The sequence below is a fragment of the Hipposideros armiger genome, unplaced genomic scaffold (assembly GCF_001890085.2).
Source record: "Hipposideros armiger isolate ML-2016 unplaced genomic scaffold, ASM189008v1 scaffold_129, whole genome shotgun sequence".
Taxonomy (NCBI): domain Eukaryota; kingdom Metazoa; phylum Chordata; class Mammalia; order Chiroptera; family Hipposideridae; genus Hipposideros; species Hipposideros armiger.
This window is the reverse complement of record NW_017731479.1, coordinates 3791712-3808165: the sequence shown is the minus strand read 5'-3', so window position 1 is coordinate 3808165 and position 16454 is coordinate 3791712. Positions and strand designations below refer to the sequence as shown.

Genomic DNA, 16454 nt, shown 5'->3' with positions numbered 1-16454 from the left:
GGGGGGGGCGGGCGTCATGCTGAGCACTTCATGGCATCATCTTGAAACCTCAGAAACGTCCTCCAGGCTACAGAAGATGTCATTACCTCCCCCTTACAGATGAGGAAACTAAGCACCCCAGTCAGATGGCTCCTAAGTGGGAGAGCCAGGATCTAAGCTCCAATCTTTGATTCCAGAATCTCTGCTATTCCCATCCCATTGTAGTAAAGTTAGGAGCAGTGGAGGAGAAAATTCAGCTTTTACTGTAATCTTATCCTTGGTGTGTTTCATCACTTCCTGTCCACATGCTGTTGCTGTCATGGTCTGCATCTGTGTATGTGGAATGACTAAGCCCAGCTGTGCAGTCTGCCCCTCTACACTGTCATAGGAGAAAGCCCAGGTGCCTTAAGACTGACACTTGGCTTTCCAGGTCAGTCTGTCTTAAATCTAAAGCTATTTCCAGCTTCTCTCAACCTTCTTAAGAAAGGAGGGAATGTCAAACAGCAGCCTTAACATATCGATGGGAGATTTACTGACCAAAGTAGTTAAAAGTCAGCTGAGAGCCAAGCCTCTTGCCAAGGTAAGACTCACAGGAGAAGGATTTACTGGGACAGGGACGCGCTAACACAGTCCTCAAGAAGTCTGCTAAGACCCGAGTTCTTTCCACTAGCACTGGAATTTCAAGTAGCCACGAATAAAGGCCATAGCCTGTAAACATTTTCACACAGCTTCAGAAAAAAACCCAGCCTTTTCATTCGGCCTTCTTGGGTACTGAAACCTTGAGCTGAGGCTCTCTGCTGTTTGCTTGCTTTCTGCTACCATTCCAGCTGTCACCGTTTTTATTTTCCCCCATAGCCTCACTTTTAATATTGACTCCAAAATAAGTTTTCAAATTTGGGATTCTTAGAGGGTGATAATGGCAGACGCCAGCCCATCAACAAATGACATGGCCTGCGTTATACCAGCCAGCTTAACCAACATCCACTACGAGATGGACTTTGTAGAGCTGCTTCAGAAAGTGGCAAGAACGATGTTGGATGGGTGTGTGCAAAGCGAGGGGGAGTACCTTGAGGGAGATTAATGGCAGTGTGTCTTTTACTGTAATAATTTTTTTTATTTAAATAGCCACCGTATTGTTTGATCACACCTCATACATTTACTCCAGACTTTCCTGCAAGCAGATGAGAACTAACATTGTGTCCCTACTATGTGTCAGACACATTATGTAAGTCCTCACACAATCCCAGCAAAAAAAACATGATGGTCCAGTTTTACAGGAAAGAAAGTAGATTCCAAGAGCCTAAGGAAGCAGAATCCCAGGTATTGATTCCCACTCTGTGTCCAAAGCCACTGCCGGAAGAATCCAGTTCAGGAAATGGCTGGCTGGTGTCCGTGCTTGCTGCTCAGCCCCAGCACCGCTGCCCTCCAGCTCTTAGAGGCTCCATTCCTAAGATTATTTCTGTGTCCAGAAACTTAGGCTGTCTTTCCTCCCCTTCCAGTGCTGGCTGAAGATGCGATCAAGGCCGCCCTGGCTGATTACAAACTGAAACAAGAACCCAAGAAAGGAGAGGCGGAGAAGTAAGCCCTTGGCGAAGCTTCCGGCCGGACACATCGGCTGCTTGTCCACCCGCCATGCAGTCACCGTAGATTTCCGAAGCCCCTCGCACTGCAGTGAAAGAGCTATGCTACACTCACATTTACTGTTCACATCGTAGCTCTAATGCAAGCAAAATACACAGTGTAATTGTTCTGAATCCTGTGGTTTCTTTCAGCCCACTTTTATTGCCTTAACCCAGTTTATGTATATTCTGAATTGTGTGGATGGCCTCAAACCAAAATCAGTAATGAAGTCTCAAGTTTTGGTAGTCCATGAAGTGCACAAATATCTACTTTACCTGACTCTATTTTGGGGAAGATTACCAATAGAATGCGCTCGTGAGATTCTTTGTTAGAACCAAGTATTGTACATAAAACAGATCTGCATATATGCAATAAATAAAAGAATGCAAGACAATGTTTTTCTCTGCTAAGCCTTGTCTCTTGGGTCCCTCACTCACCCCAAGTGCTGCCCAAAGCCCCTTGGTGTTCCCACACGCTGGACCAAGATGACCCATGCGCCTTTCTGAGCACACTGGGCAGTAAAGACTGCGGAGATTTTTACAAAGCCAAATGAAGGTCATGTTTCATGAAATGAATGAAGGTGAAAGGAGGTGGCCATCACTTTTGGTTGCTCTTTGCAAAATAATAGACTGATAACGTGAAAACGAAAATTCTTTTTTGTAATTTCACTGGTTTGTGAAATCCTAAAACCTGACACGCGCTGGCTTAGACAATAACCCTAAAGCTGGGGGCCAAATAGGTCAAGAGCTCCTGGGGAATGCATTTAAAATCCAGAATTCTAAGCCCAGAGATCAGCTTTAGGTCTGGGCAGGTGATTCCAACTTGTGTGGTGGCGGATGAGCCAAGCCGTAGGGAAGAAACTTCTTCTGGCCCAGTCTGTCATGCACAGGTGTGACCTTTACACAGTTCACTCTGAACTGTCCGTGGACAGTGAGCTAAAGTTGGAAATATCCGTCCCTGGCTCAGACGTGAATAACAGCCCTTCTAATCACTGTGCCCCCCGTTCATAGACTTTACTGCCCAGTTTGCTCAGAAAGGTGCGTGTGTCATCATCTTGTCTTCCCCCCCAAGGTTGAGGGACAGGGCGTACCATTCTGAGGTACCCACAGTCATGCACCAGCTAAAATCCCACCAAAGGAGGCCCAATTTTCTAGTGAAAACATGATATTGAAGTAACAGCTATGTCTCAGATCTCTTTCAACTCTCCCAAAGTAAGACGTGTTTGTCTTTTTTGAGGGTGGTTTTTGTTTGGGCATAGGCTGGCTGCCTCTTAACTATTCCGCCTTCGTTAAAATATGTATATATATTTAAAAATCCTCTGGGTTCTGGGGAAGGGCACAGAACTTCAAAGACCATTCCCTAGAGACCTAGAGACCACAGGACCTTTATAATCTCAAATTAGAGCCACTGAGCGGAACCATGTCAAATTGTCCCATGTGGCATGTTCTATTTAATTCACAATCCCTCTAGGCTGCGCTGGTCTCTTCCCCTTCCTTATTATATGGGGTAACACTGCAATTCCCCATCACTCTTCTTTGTGATTGTTTTTAAATGAGATGGTTTTGTCCTGGATAACATCCTCTCTCTGAAAGTTAAAGCTGAGTTCTACACATCAGAAGCTTCTCGTAAACAGCCAGAACAATATTACCAGAACAGCCCAAACCTCAAAATAGGTGGTTGTGCAGCTAAAAGAAATTTGTTGTTGTTTAATTTACATTGGAGACACTCCTTTTCCCAGACAAATCTAGTTTTAACCACACGAGGGCATCGTGTACCCTACAGTGAGCTCAAGTCCAGGGTCCATACCGTCTCCAAGGAGGTCTTAGCATCACCGGGTAAACTCTGCCATGGAGATCTTGACATAGGAGTTACGACAGTCCATCAAGCACCATGCTGGGTCAGGTCCTTCCAGCTATAATCCTGTTAGTTCTAACAGCCCACTGAAGTTTGTCTCAAACAAGGAACGTGGCTCAAGAGGCCAACTGACTCTCAAAGCAGCTCACTTGGGCTGCGTGACCCTACAGCCCAGGCTTCTCCCATCTCATTTCCTCCCAGCAGAACATCTCAAGGCTGCTAACCTCACACCTGTGCCCCGAGCATTCTCAGGAACAAGGCAGCCAACGCAGAATGAGCCCTACTTCATTCCTTTGGCCAGCTCACCACCGAGCACCGTGACCCTCACCCTGGCTGTGCATCACAGACATCAAGGAGCCCAATTTCATCCCAAAGTCCAATTAAATCCGACGCCCTAGGGGTGGGACCTGGACACTGGTGTTTTTGAAAAGCTCCCCAGGAGGCTCCAATGTGCATGCATAGGTGGAAACAGCTATGAAGTGCTGTGCACTTTGCAAAGCAGTTTGCTAAAATTATTTCAGCGGATACTCACTGTCTTGTGAGTATGTCTTGTGAGAAGGTGTCACTTCCCATCTCCAAAGAGCTCTTGAATCCCCCTTCCTCTCTGCCCCCACCGCCAGTCTGCCTTGGTCTAGGCCTCCATCATCTCTCTCCTGGCTTCCCCATCAGTCCCCCTGCCTCCAGCCTTACTGCTGGGATCGATTTCCCACATGGCTGCCAGAGGGCTAGTTCTAAACAAAACTCTGACCCTGTCCCTTCTCTTCTTAAAGTCCATCCATGACTTGCTGTTGCCCTTCAGACAAATTCCAAATCACCTAGCACATCGGTCACTTTGTTCCAGCCACACTGAACCTTAACTGCAGCCTTTGCTCATGCAGTTCCTCCTGCCAGAAATGCCCTCACCAATCCTCTTCCCTTAACCTCCACTCAGCCTGGGAGCCTCATCTCCGGCATCATCTCCTCTAGGAAGCCTTCCCTGATTCCTCCAGGCTAAGCCAGGTACCCCTCTCAAATTCCACAGTCCCCTGCACGTCCCTGATCACATACATAGCATGGACAGCATTGTAATACGCTGTTTTCTTATCTTTCTATATCATTACCCAGAGACTGAGTTCTATTTTTAATAGAAATTATTTTTTTCAATTTTAAACAGGTAACATGCTATTAAGAAAAAATTGGAAGAGCCTGAAAGGGAAGTTTCCTTGCCACCCCCACTTATTCCCCAGTCTCCTTCCTCAGAGGCAATCTCTGATACTAGTTTCTTAGGTGTCCCTCCAGAAATTTTCTGGGCATATTCAAGTATACATGTGTTTAAATAGACTGTCCTTTTTTCTCTTTACACAAATGGTAACATATCTGACAATTAAGTTCATGAACTCATCCTAGAGAAAGTGCTACATACCTCACTGCTGAATATCACTATGGTCACCTTCGAAGTACTCCCCTTGGGAAGCTATGCACCAACGCCAGCGTCTAGTCCACCCTTCAAAGCAATTTTGGAACTCTTTTTCTGGAATAGGCATCAGAACTGTCGTCGTATTACCCTTGACGTCCTGCATGTCATCAAAATGTCTTCCTTTCAATATTTCCCTTTATCTTCAGGTAAAGGAAGAAGTCATTGGGGGCCAGATCAGGTGAGTAGGGAGGGTGTTCCAATACAGTTATTTGTTTACTGGCTAAAAACTTCCTCACAGACAGTGCGGTGTGAGCTGGTGCATAGTTGTGATGCAAGAGCTCCTTTGGGACCATTTTTGCACACACCTTTCTCATGCCAAGATTTTCAGTTAAGATTTTCCTAACTGTTTCTCTATTGATGTTTACTTGGTCTGCTTTGCTTCTCACAGTCAGCCGACGTTTTTGACGCACAATGCAACGAATTTTTGCAATGTTTTCATCCATTCTGCTTGTTACTGGCCGCCCTGACCTCTTTTCATCAGTGACGCAGTCTCTCCCCTCAGAAAAACGTTTAATCCATTTGTCACTGCTGTTTTCTTTATGGCATTATTGCCATAAACTTGGACTAACACGTCCCTGATTTCACTTCCACTCTTGCCAAGTTTAACAAGATATTTAATGTTTGTTCATTGCTCTACTTCAAGCTCAGACATTCTCATGACGACGCACAAAAACACGCAACAATAATGAACACCCCTCAGCAAGACACCATCACACGTCGACACCAGAGCTGTGAGACACTGATATACTAAGATTATGAAACCTTACCGAGCTGTTTGTACAGTGCTGCCAATGTAAGCGGACGGTGGCAAGTTCGCGAACTGAATTGTCAGACCTTGTACTTCCCAAATTTCTGCATCTTTTTATTTTCCAATTGAGCGTATTTCCCCATATCAGTTCCTATAGATCTGTTTCATTCTTATTAACAGCTACACAGTACTCCATGTGTGATGGTCTATAATTTAGTCTTCTATGGATGACTGTGTAGGTTGTTTTCACAGCAATGTCTTAATTGGGGAACCCAGCATCTGGTACAGTTCTTGACTTATTAGGGGCTCCATGAATGCTTATTGGATGGATGGATGCATGCGTGGATGAGTGGATGGATGGATGGATTTGGGGGTAGGTGAATAGATAGATGGTTAGGTGGGTCAATGGATGGGTGGGTGAATGAATAGAAAGGTGGATGGATGGAGGGGTGTGTGAGTGGATGGGTGGGTTTATGGATGAATGGATACGTAGATGGAGAGTGAGTAGAGAGATGCATGGGTGGGCGGATAGATGGATGGATGGGTGGGTAGGTGGATGGAGAAACAGAGGCTCAGAGAGATTAAATAACTTGCCCCAGGTGGCGCAGCTAGGAAGTGGTAGGTTAAAGCTCTGGCTGAGATGCTCTGCCTGCCTCCCACCCCCTTCAAAGCACCACACCACAGCTCTGACCACATCCCTAACCTTTCCTAGATGTGATTCCTGGATTTTGGCCACTTGGAACCATACCAAAATGCACAGTTTTAGAATTTCACATTAAGCATTGTCCTGTCAAAACTAGCAGCCTCTATCATGGAGTCTTCTTAAAAAGCCAAGCAAATGAGGGAGCACCTCTTTATGATTTGGGCCCCTTGAACTTGAGGCAAAAGTGCAGACTCCGTATCCATCCTTGTGACTGAAGACTCTAGGTCTCACTGAATCTTGCTAGAGTTATGGGGTCCCCACAGCTCCAGCCCCAATGAGAAGATGGATGTGGAGCACATTCTCTCATCAGTGGCTCTTTCTGGTCTGTCTGCTTGCTTTCTCCACCCTTCAAGATGATATCAGCTGACCCCTCAAAAAGCCACCCCCCCAGAGAAAACTGTCTCCACAGAGGGAGGCAGCATCAGGACAGGACAGAGTGAGCTTGGAGAGTTGGAATCAGACAGCATGGGTTCAAACGCTGGTCACTGTGTGACCTTGAACAAGAGCCTTCAAGCACCCCAAGCCTCGGTTTATTCATCTGCAAATTGGGAGTAATAATAGGTTGCCGTGAAGATTAAATGAGATAATGCACATAGAGCACATGGCACAGAAAAAGAATTCATTGTTGATGTGACCGTTGTCATGATTATGCGTACACTTCAGCCTTGACTTTGCCAGGCACAGTTGCTGGGTGTTGTACAGATTAGCTTATTTACTCCTCACAGAAATCCTAAAATACTATGATTATTCCATTTTACAGGTGAAGAAATGAAAAGGTAGAGTGGTGTGTCCAAGATCACACAGCCCAGAAGTGGTGGAGACAGGATCCTGGGCCAAGGCTACTACTCTATTCTCTCTACTGCTATGATCATTATTACTATTAGCATTGGTATTCAAGTATTATTACCATCACTTATAGTAACTATTGTTACTATTATTACTATTGTTACTACTAGTAGTAGTAGTACTATTATTACTATTTTTTAAATACTGTAACCTCCAGGCTTCCAACCTATGGAGTCTTTTCCATCAGACCAGCCTTACAGCAAGGCCTCCAAAACCATGCAAAACTGTGGTCTCGCTGCACCCAAGCAGGAGACACAGACATGACTTCTGTCACACATAATTTGACAGGCAAATTCACTCCGCAGTGTGTGGCCAGCCACAGGGCACAGCTATTGCCCAGGCCCAGCCTCAGACACCACCAGCACCATCCCTGCCAGCTATCTTTGGAAATGTCATGTTAAAGACTCCCACCCTTGGCTTCGCTTCAGAGAAGCCCAGCTCTCAGAATAACTCCAAAAGGCACCCAGGGTGAGGACAACTCTTACTGCCCTGGAGCTGCTGGTACAAAAGAGGTTCCAGGGGCCTCCCTTCCTGCCCCTGGGGCCTCAGGAAACGGGTCAAAGGATTGGGCTGGACCCCACTCTGCCCAAACATCACACGCAGCCCTGTATCACTGGCCCCTTTTTGAGCAGGACCTCAGGACATTAGGAACAATCTTGGATGGGGACTTGGAGGCTTGGGTTCTGATTCTAGCTCTGCCATGGTCTCGGCATGTAACCTTAAGCACATACTTAACCTGTCTGAGCTTCGATTTTCTTTTCTAAAAAATCAGCAGAACACTAGCTCTGAAGTCATAGAATTGTTGTGAGAACTAAATGGATTATCAAATGTAAAGTTTAAAAAAAAAATGCACCGTGCCAGGCATGTGGTAAGTGCTCAGTAAATGTTAGCTATCGTCACCATCCCCGTCACCCCTCTCCCACCATCATTATTACCATCATCGCCATAACCATCTTCAATGCTGTCATGGTTATCACTGTCATCGCCGTCACCACCACCATCATCACCACCACCACCACTGCTGCCATCATCATCACCAACATCAGCAGCACTGTCATCATGTGGTCATCACATTCATCATTGTGCCCATTATCCCTGTTATGAACTAAATTGTGTCCCCCTAAAATTCATATGTTGAAGCCCTAACCCTCCATGTAACTGTATTTGAAGACAGGGTCTTTAGGAGGTAATTCAAGTTCAATGAAGTCATAATTGAGGGACCTTATAAGGAAAGGCCTCTCCACACACACTCAGAGGAAAGACCATATAAGGGCAAAGCAGACATCTACAAGCCAGGAAGAGAGCCCTCACCAGAAACCAAATCCTATCTTGATCTTGGAGTTCCCAGCCTCCAAAACTGTGAGAAAATGAATTTCTATTGTTTGTCATGGCAGCCCTAGCAGACTGATACATCTACCACCATCATCATCGTCAACATTATCACCTCCATCGTCATCACCATCATTGTCATTATCACCAACACCATCACCATAAGCGTCATCAACACCATTGTTATCATCATCAGCAATATCATCATCATCGTTACAGGGCAGATTCCTCAGGAAGCCAACTCTCAGGTGGAAATTAGCACACAGGGTGTTCATTCAGGAGTGTTCCTGGGATCAACACCTGTGGAGGGGCAGTGAAGGAAGCAGGATAAGGCAAAGCGTCATCTCCACAAAAGTCTCGTCAACCCCATGGGGAGCTCTAAATCCGATGGCTCCTCTCAGTTGTCCTGGCGTTGGCGCCCCTATCACTTACAATCTCTAAAAGTATCGCACTATTGTGTTCGAGACTTCCTCTTCTCACTCCTTTTGCCAAAGGAGATTTGCATCCTACAAGAAGAAGGGCCAAGAGCAATACTCACCACCAATGACTAAATCACTAATGGTGGAATGCTAGGCATCTGTCGGGCTAACTACTGGGCAAAGGAGCTCTGTGGGAGCGTCTCGCGCTGTCCCATGTACCGTGCGGCCCCAGAATCTTACTCACTTTTTCCCACAACGGCAGGGCCCCTGAGGATCATCTCCCTTCAAGTAGCTGCTCATCCATTCCAACCCCGAAGACCCAGGACAGCGTGGCCCTGCTTCCTGGCAAGACTTCTTGGGAGGCCGCCAGGATCTGTTTCTCCTCTCGACCTTTCCCACTCTTTTTTCTAGAGAGTTGAACCAAAAGACAATCTGCTCGTGCAGGCGAGTCCTTTTCTGGCCAAGCTAACGGAGCTGAGGGCCTCAAGGGACAGAGCCTGGATCAGGGACGCCTGTACCGAGTGGTCCCAGGCAAGCGTGGGCCTCTCTCATTTGTTCTCCTCAGATGGACAATCTAAGAGGGGCTATTATAGGATGAAATGAGATTACATGGACAAAGTGCCCAGGACAGCTGGGCACACCATAGGTGCTTACTGAATGCATGTTCATCCACAGGACAGGCCCTTAGCTATCGCCACAAGGCGAGAGAAGGAGTCAAGAGAAAGATCACGCCTCTGCTTTATGCAGAGCAAGAACTTTCCATGGAATCTCTCTCTGGCCTCCAAAGCTCTGCCTGACCCAGACTCTGCCCACCTTTCACCTCACTCAGCCACTGGGCTCCCTGCTGTCTCTCAGACTCTCCAAGCTCATTCCTACCTCAGGGCCTTTGCACTTGCTGGCCCCTCTGCCTGGAGCCCTCTTCCCAGAGCTTTCCAAGGCTGCTTTCTCCATTCAGGTCTCACCTCATGTGTCATCTCCCCATACAGGCCACCTGGTCCACCCTGGCCTAAGTAGAAACCCATGACTACTAGGTCATCATTACACTGTTGGTTTTCTTCAAAACACATAACACTCTGAATTTATCTTGCTCAGGGAGACTGTGTCTGAGGATTCACCATTAAATCTCTGATGCCTAGGACAGTCTCTGCATACAATACAGGAAGAGCTCCCAAAGGCTTGTTAAGCCATGTGCCCACACCTGCAGTGAGGGCCTGGAAAAAGCCAGGAGGCAAGAGATCCATCCTTACTCCCTGAGCAAACTTTTCTCCCTTTCTGTCTTTTCAGTTTATCTGCAAAATGAGAGTGGACCCAATGAATCCATATTCCCTTCCAGCTCAAACAAAAAAATTCCACAAACTTGGACAACTTCACATTTTAGCCAATAACCAGCTTGCGCCAGAATATGATTCATCCCTGCCGATTCTGCCTAGCAACTGGCCCTTCTCCCCACACCCTGAACCAACTCCCTCCCCAAGAAAAATTCCCCCCCCCACACACACACACCCAGCTTTCCCGCACCCCCCCTCCTCTGGCATCCTGGAGAGGAATGCACGGCTTCAAGATAGCCCCCCGTCTGTCTGCCACCAGCATTTTAGTGCAACCTCAGAATGTCTGGAGCTATGTCTGGAGCAAGAGCGGGGAGCTGCTCCCGCCACCCCCACCCCCGGGATTAGAACAGGAAGCGGCAGCAGAAGTCAGGCAGGCGGAAAGCGCTGACCTAGCACAAGGAGATCATTTCTATTCTGATGCCTCGCCCTCCTCTAGTGTCCAGCTCCTCAGGCCTTGAAAAGTGTCTGTGTTTTAGGGAGAAAGAAGAGACATTGAAGTGAGCGAGAGGGAGGTTGTACGCTTGAGACAAACCCAGCTCGTTCAGATTTCCTAGAGATGTTTTCATCCAGGTCCCCACAGTGAGAAAAAAAGAACTGTCTCATCTTAGTAGATATGAGAAAGCATTTGATAAACTTCAATAGCTCTTTGCAACACAAAGTCGTGGCAATCCAAGAATAGAAATTAATTTCCTTAACCTGAAAAAGATATTTACCAGAAAACAACAGCAAACATCTGGAAAACTTTGGAAGCATTCCTATTAAGATAAGGAACAAGGTAAGGGTGTCCACTACCACCAGCAGCTCCGCCATCAACTCCAGCATCACCACCACCTCTACCACCTCCACCTCTACCTCATCACCTCCACCATCATCATGACCACCTCTACCACCTCCACCTCTACCTCCATCACCTCCACCATCATCATGACAACCTCTACCACCTCCACCATCACCACCACCACCTCCACCATCATGGACCATCTCTACCACCACCACTTCCACCACAACCACCAATCATATTGAATTAGAAGCTCCAGCCATTGCAATAAGACACACACACACACACACACACACACACACACACACACACACACACACAGAGTAAAGTGAAGAGCATTGACAGGAAGCTCTGAAACAGTCACCCACGGATGTATCTGCTTAGAGATCCTTGTTGAATGAGCACTGACAAAGTGACCTGCAATGAAGACCTGCCTCCGCCATTACCTTTCTGGGTGACTTTGGGTGTCAGTTTCCTCATTTGTAGCCTTGTGGGAAGGCTATACCAATTCTTGGCAAACTATGCTCCACTGAGCTCTCCAGGCCCCTGCAGGGGGCAAAGGGAGGCAAACATGTGCCCTCTGGGTATCCCATCCCCCCTTGCAGGATGCGGCTTGATGTTTATTCAACTTATGCTAGCATTCCTAGTTAGAATTTTTCAGAACAAAGGATTCTGTGGCTCAAAAAAAGTTGAAAATCAGCGGATATACAACCAACACAAATGGGGACTAAGGATAGAAGCAGGTAATTCATAGGAGAGGAACTCCATAAGGAAAAGCCCCTATCTCACCAGTAACCAGGGAACCATGACTAAAACAACGATGGATACCACTTCTCACCTAGCTAATTGGAAAAAAGATTGAACACTAACAGTGTTGTCAAGGATATGGGGAAATGGGAACACTCTTAGACTAACATGGGGATAGAAATGGATGATGCATTTTAGAAGTCATTTGGCAGCATCTCTGAAAATACTACGCACGTCCCCTTTGACCCGGCAATCCCATCAGGACCCAGGAGCGCGCCACTGTCTGCAAAGACGCAAATAGGCAGAGTATCCTCAGAAATGTGTGATGACACCAAGGTTCTCCAGCTCTACCATCTATGATCTCCCTTCTCCCAGGGCCTGCTCTGGCCCCCACACCTCATCAGGAAGAACCCTGAATTGGTTCCGTTCCAGAGACATCTAAAGCCCAGGAGAGCTGAAGTCTGGGCTCTCACCTCAAACAAGTGACTTCCATGTGTGAGACAGTCATTTCAGGGCTGCCCCCTGGGGCTCAGAGCTCTTCCCCCCTCCCATAGGGTAGACCACAACCCACAAGGAGGTTGAGTTCCCACGCCAGGCGTAAGACCTGAGCCCTCTCCCCCACTCACCAGCTGTGTGACCTTGGACAAGTCACCTCACTTCTGTGGTATCGCATTCAACAGTTCGCTGAGCTGGGATGGTTTCCTCATTGGCTAAGTGAAGCTGATCAAACCAACTTTTCGCAGCCATTTTTCACAAGAAATCATTCACCGTATTTCCCCATGTATGAGACGCACCCTTTTACGAAAAATTTGGGGTCTAAAAACTGGGTGCATCTTATACCATGGTTGTAGATTTCAAATGCCATAGATGGAACTGAGGATGAGGCAATATATGAAGACAGTGATTTGTCATCGGACACAGATGAGGACAAGCTAATGGTTGGAAGTTTGGATAGTGATGAGGAGTTGTATGAATTTTATGATGAATAAAACTTGAGTTCCATAACTTTACGTAATACATTTTTTTTTCAAATTTCAAGCCCCAAAATTAAGGTGTGTCTTAAACATGGGAGCATCTTATACATGGGGAAATACGGTATGTGAAAAGTGAATTGGAAAATACTGACTATATCTATGTTCCAAAGCAAATTCTCTCTGAAGATCCGCTCACTTGACAAGCCCAACGTCTCTTTAACTCTCCTGCACTTATGGGCATGTAGGCTGCTTCCTCTTTTTCACTTTAAACAATGCTAGCCAGAACGTCCTTGCGCATCCATCTCAGAGTCCACATACCTATTTCTGTAGGCAGGGTCCAGAAAAGAACTTCTGGGGTGAAAGGCAAGGACATTTACAACACTGGTAGACATATGACCCTCCAAAAAGGCCATTTCTCTCTCACTCCAGTCCGCTCAAAACCAGACAGTGCGAAGATCAGATCTGGACAAAGACAAAATGTTCTTATCTTACGAGAGGTCATGAGAAAAATTCAAGTGTTCTAACTGGCTCTCCAATGGCTGGCCCAGTCCTTCCAGCCAGGGCTCTGCTACAGGCCAGGCTGGGGGGAGGCGGGCCTTTGGGTCCAGCTGTCCACCTTAGGTTAGCTAGAAGAAAGGACTTCCTGATAGTGAGGGGGGTTGTTCAGATGCTGGAGAGACAACCAAAGGAGCTGAGAGAGCTCTTCCAGGCGTCTCTTATAATGCGGAGTGTTTGATCTCTCTAGGATTGGGGGGGCGGGGGGGGGCGGGAAAGAAGCCAGGTTAACCCAAGGCCTTCTTATCCAAGAATCAAGTGCTTCTTTTTATTTAGGGAGAAGTGGAGTCCTGCAGCTCTTTTCCACAGGTGCTGACAATAACGCCTCACACAGGAACACAGAGTTTGAGGCCCACCAGCGGGCTGAAATTCAGAGCAAGCCTCCTCCTTTCCTTTGTCAGAGGCGGGACTGAGGCCCAGAGAGGGCAAGGGACTTGCCCCAGGTGGCACAGCCAGGGAAGGGGCAGGACCCGACCTCTACCCGGGGCTCCTAAAGCCAATGCCTTCCCAGGGCCCCCCACTTCCACATTCACACCTCATAGAGCCCCAAGGCTGTGGCTTGGACTCCAGACCCTGTGGACTCGGCATCTCCTGCATGCAGCATCTTGGGCAGGGCAAAGGGCACTGGAGTCCACCAGACTGGCTTGGTTATTCACCGGCCATGTGGCCTCTGGCTGGCCCCTTCAGCACACTCTGTAAAATGGGGATAAAGGCTGCCTGTTGGGTGGTGGCGCCAACGACGCTGTGCTGGATAAGCAGCCCGAGTTGCTTCCATGGGTGGGGTGCACACATACGCCTTTTGTGAACAGGAAGGGCCCCACCCCGTGGCCCGTGTGGTCAAAGCCTTCTTTGCTGCCTTTCTGCCTTGCAGATTGCAAGGCACGGAGCACCAGGCACCTATGAAGACACCTGAGCCAGCTGAGCTGTGCGGCCAGGTGGAAGTTTGGACACATTGGCCTTGGGCCCCTGCCTCCAACCCTTCCTTCCTTCCTCCCTTCCTTCTTTCCTTCCCTCCTTCATGAGTAGGTTTGCAGGCAGTGTGGAGTACTGACTATGGAGATCAACAGCCCCAGGAGGTTCAAAGCCCAGCTCAGGCACTTTCTGGCTGTTTGACCTTGGGCGAGTCACTTCACCTCTCTGGGTTCCGTATCTTCCTCTGTAGAAGGTGGATAATAACCATGCCTCTTCAGCTTTGTGAGTATCCAATGCATGGAACATTCTTAGTGCTATGCCTGCTACACAGTGGCTACTCAAGAATTGGGGGCCAAGGGAGGTCCCTGGAGCCCCTCACATCACAACTTCTCATAGGACAGGGACAGAGGAGATGTCCAACTCCCCCAGTGTCATTCTTCACCTCTGCTCTTCATTTAAGGAGCTCCTTGAAGGGAGTCCAGCCCTCTCTGCTCGGCATTCATTGAGCATCTACTGGGTACCCAGCTCCATACAATGATGGATACACAGGACTTGGAGAAGTCACAGAATCTGAGATCAGATTCCAGCACCCTCTGTGGAGATTCCTGATGGTAGGAGCGACAAGGACAATCAGAAGAGCCAAGAGAAACGGAGTTTCTTCTCCATCCTGGGCCCCGGGTCATGCACTCAAGGTGCATCTTCTCATCTGAGCCTTGCAACGCGGCGGGACTTGTGGTTTCACAGTGGAAGCACTGCGGTTCCGAGAGCGGGCAGAAGCTGCTTGAGGTCACGCAGCCTGGAAGTGGAGTTCACACTCTGAGATTTGAACCCATCTTTTGCGATGCAGACAACATATGTCCTTCCCCCACTGTGCCTGGAGGAGTTTCCTGCCAGTGTCAGTGCTGATAAGAATTTGGTTTGTTTTATAGATGGGAACACAACAGAGAGAAAAGAGGACATGTTCTAGGTTACTTGGCAACTAATCCCACTGGGTCCCTTCACGTTTCCAGCCCCCCAAGCTTAGAAATAGCCCTGGCACCTGCCCCCTTGGGCCCACGTCCCTGGGCTCCCCAACCCATATTGCCAGCCATGTCTCCAGCATGCTCCCCCAGACAATGTTTAAGCCCTGGTTGGGTTCACCACACCCCAGGGGGAGACAGGGAACAGCTGCGGCATGACCCCTGGCCCCCACTGGGCGCCAAACCCCTGCAGAGGGGCATGGGGGGGTGGGGCTTTTCAACACCCAAAGGGCAGTGTGAGGCTTTCTTCTTTCACCACCTTTTACCCCTCCCTGAAGTTCGCAGGACTTCCAGGCTCCTGGAGCTGCTCTGATTTCTCCCACACTTCTAGGGCCCTTCCCCTCCCACCCCCGCAAGAAAAGAGGCTAAGACTCTAAAGTCTTAAGCATCTAAGAATCACTGATTTCATGATTCTGAAGTTCTAAACCTAGACCTGGAGAGAAGAGGCAACTCACAGAACAGCCAGATATCTAGAGACATAAGTTTCCTCCTTTACTCTTCTCTGCGCACAGCTCTTCACAGTTTATAGCTAACAGAAGCTCACATTCATTGAGCAACTGGGGGTTGGGAGGCGGGGAGGGGGGGGTCCTGTTCTCAGCACTTTAAGTGAATGAACTCTGCTTTCACCAACCCTCCAGGGTAGGTACCACCATTATTCCCATGTCACAGATGAGGAATCTGAGGCCCAGAGAGATGAAGTGAATTGCCCAAGGTCACACAGCCGGGAAATGGCAGAGTTGGGATTCCACCCCGGGTCCTCTGAAGCCTGCACCCTTAACCACCATGCTACACTGCCCTGCACATTGTAATGTGCTTTTACATCTATTAACCTCTCAGCGTTGGGGGGCGGAGACAGGGCAAAGGCTGTGGTCCCAGCTTTACAAGGGAGGAACCTGGGGCTCAAAGAGGTAAGCTGACCTGCCCGTCACATAGCCAGGAGGGGCCTAATTGGCTCTCCTGGTTCTTTATTTCCGTGTCCCACTACCTCCCCCTCCCCTTGCTGCTCCTAGTCACCCACCCCTTTGCAACCTCAGTCTCTCCTTTTCCCCCTCCAGACCCTCCAGCCGAGTCCAGCTCCCCAAAGCCTAAAGGAGAGGCCTGAAGTGGCTACTCCTAGACCTGGGCCCTACAGCCTTCCAGGGCACGCTGCAGGGACCCAATGGGTGGTGGGATGCCCGTGCTGGGCA

At 48.3% G+C, this 16454-nt stretch overlaps 1 protein-coding gene across 1 annotated transcript in view; it reads left to right on the top strand.

The window, feature by feature from the left end:
- Positions 1–1811, top strand: part of ISCU (iron-sulfur cluster assembly enzyme) — a 6681-nt gene extending 4870 nt beyond the window's left edge. Inside the window, exon 5 of the mRNA XM_019649052.1 lies at positions 1479–1811. Coding sequence (XP_019504597.1) covers positions 1479–1561 — 83 coding nt within the window. The 3' untranslated portion in view covers positions 1562–1811. The remainder of the gene's footprint in view (positions 1–1478) is intronic.
- The last annotated feature ends 14643 nt before the right edge of the window (positions 1812–16454 follow it).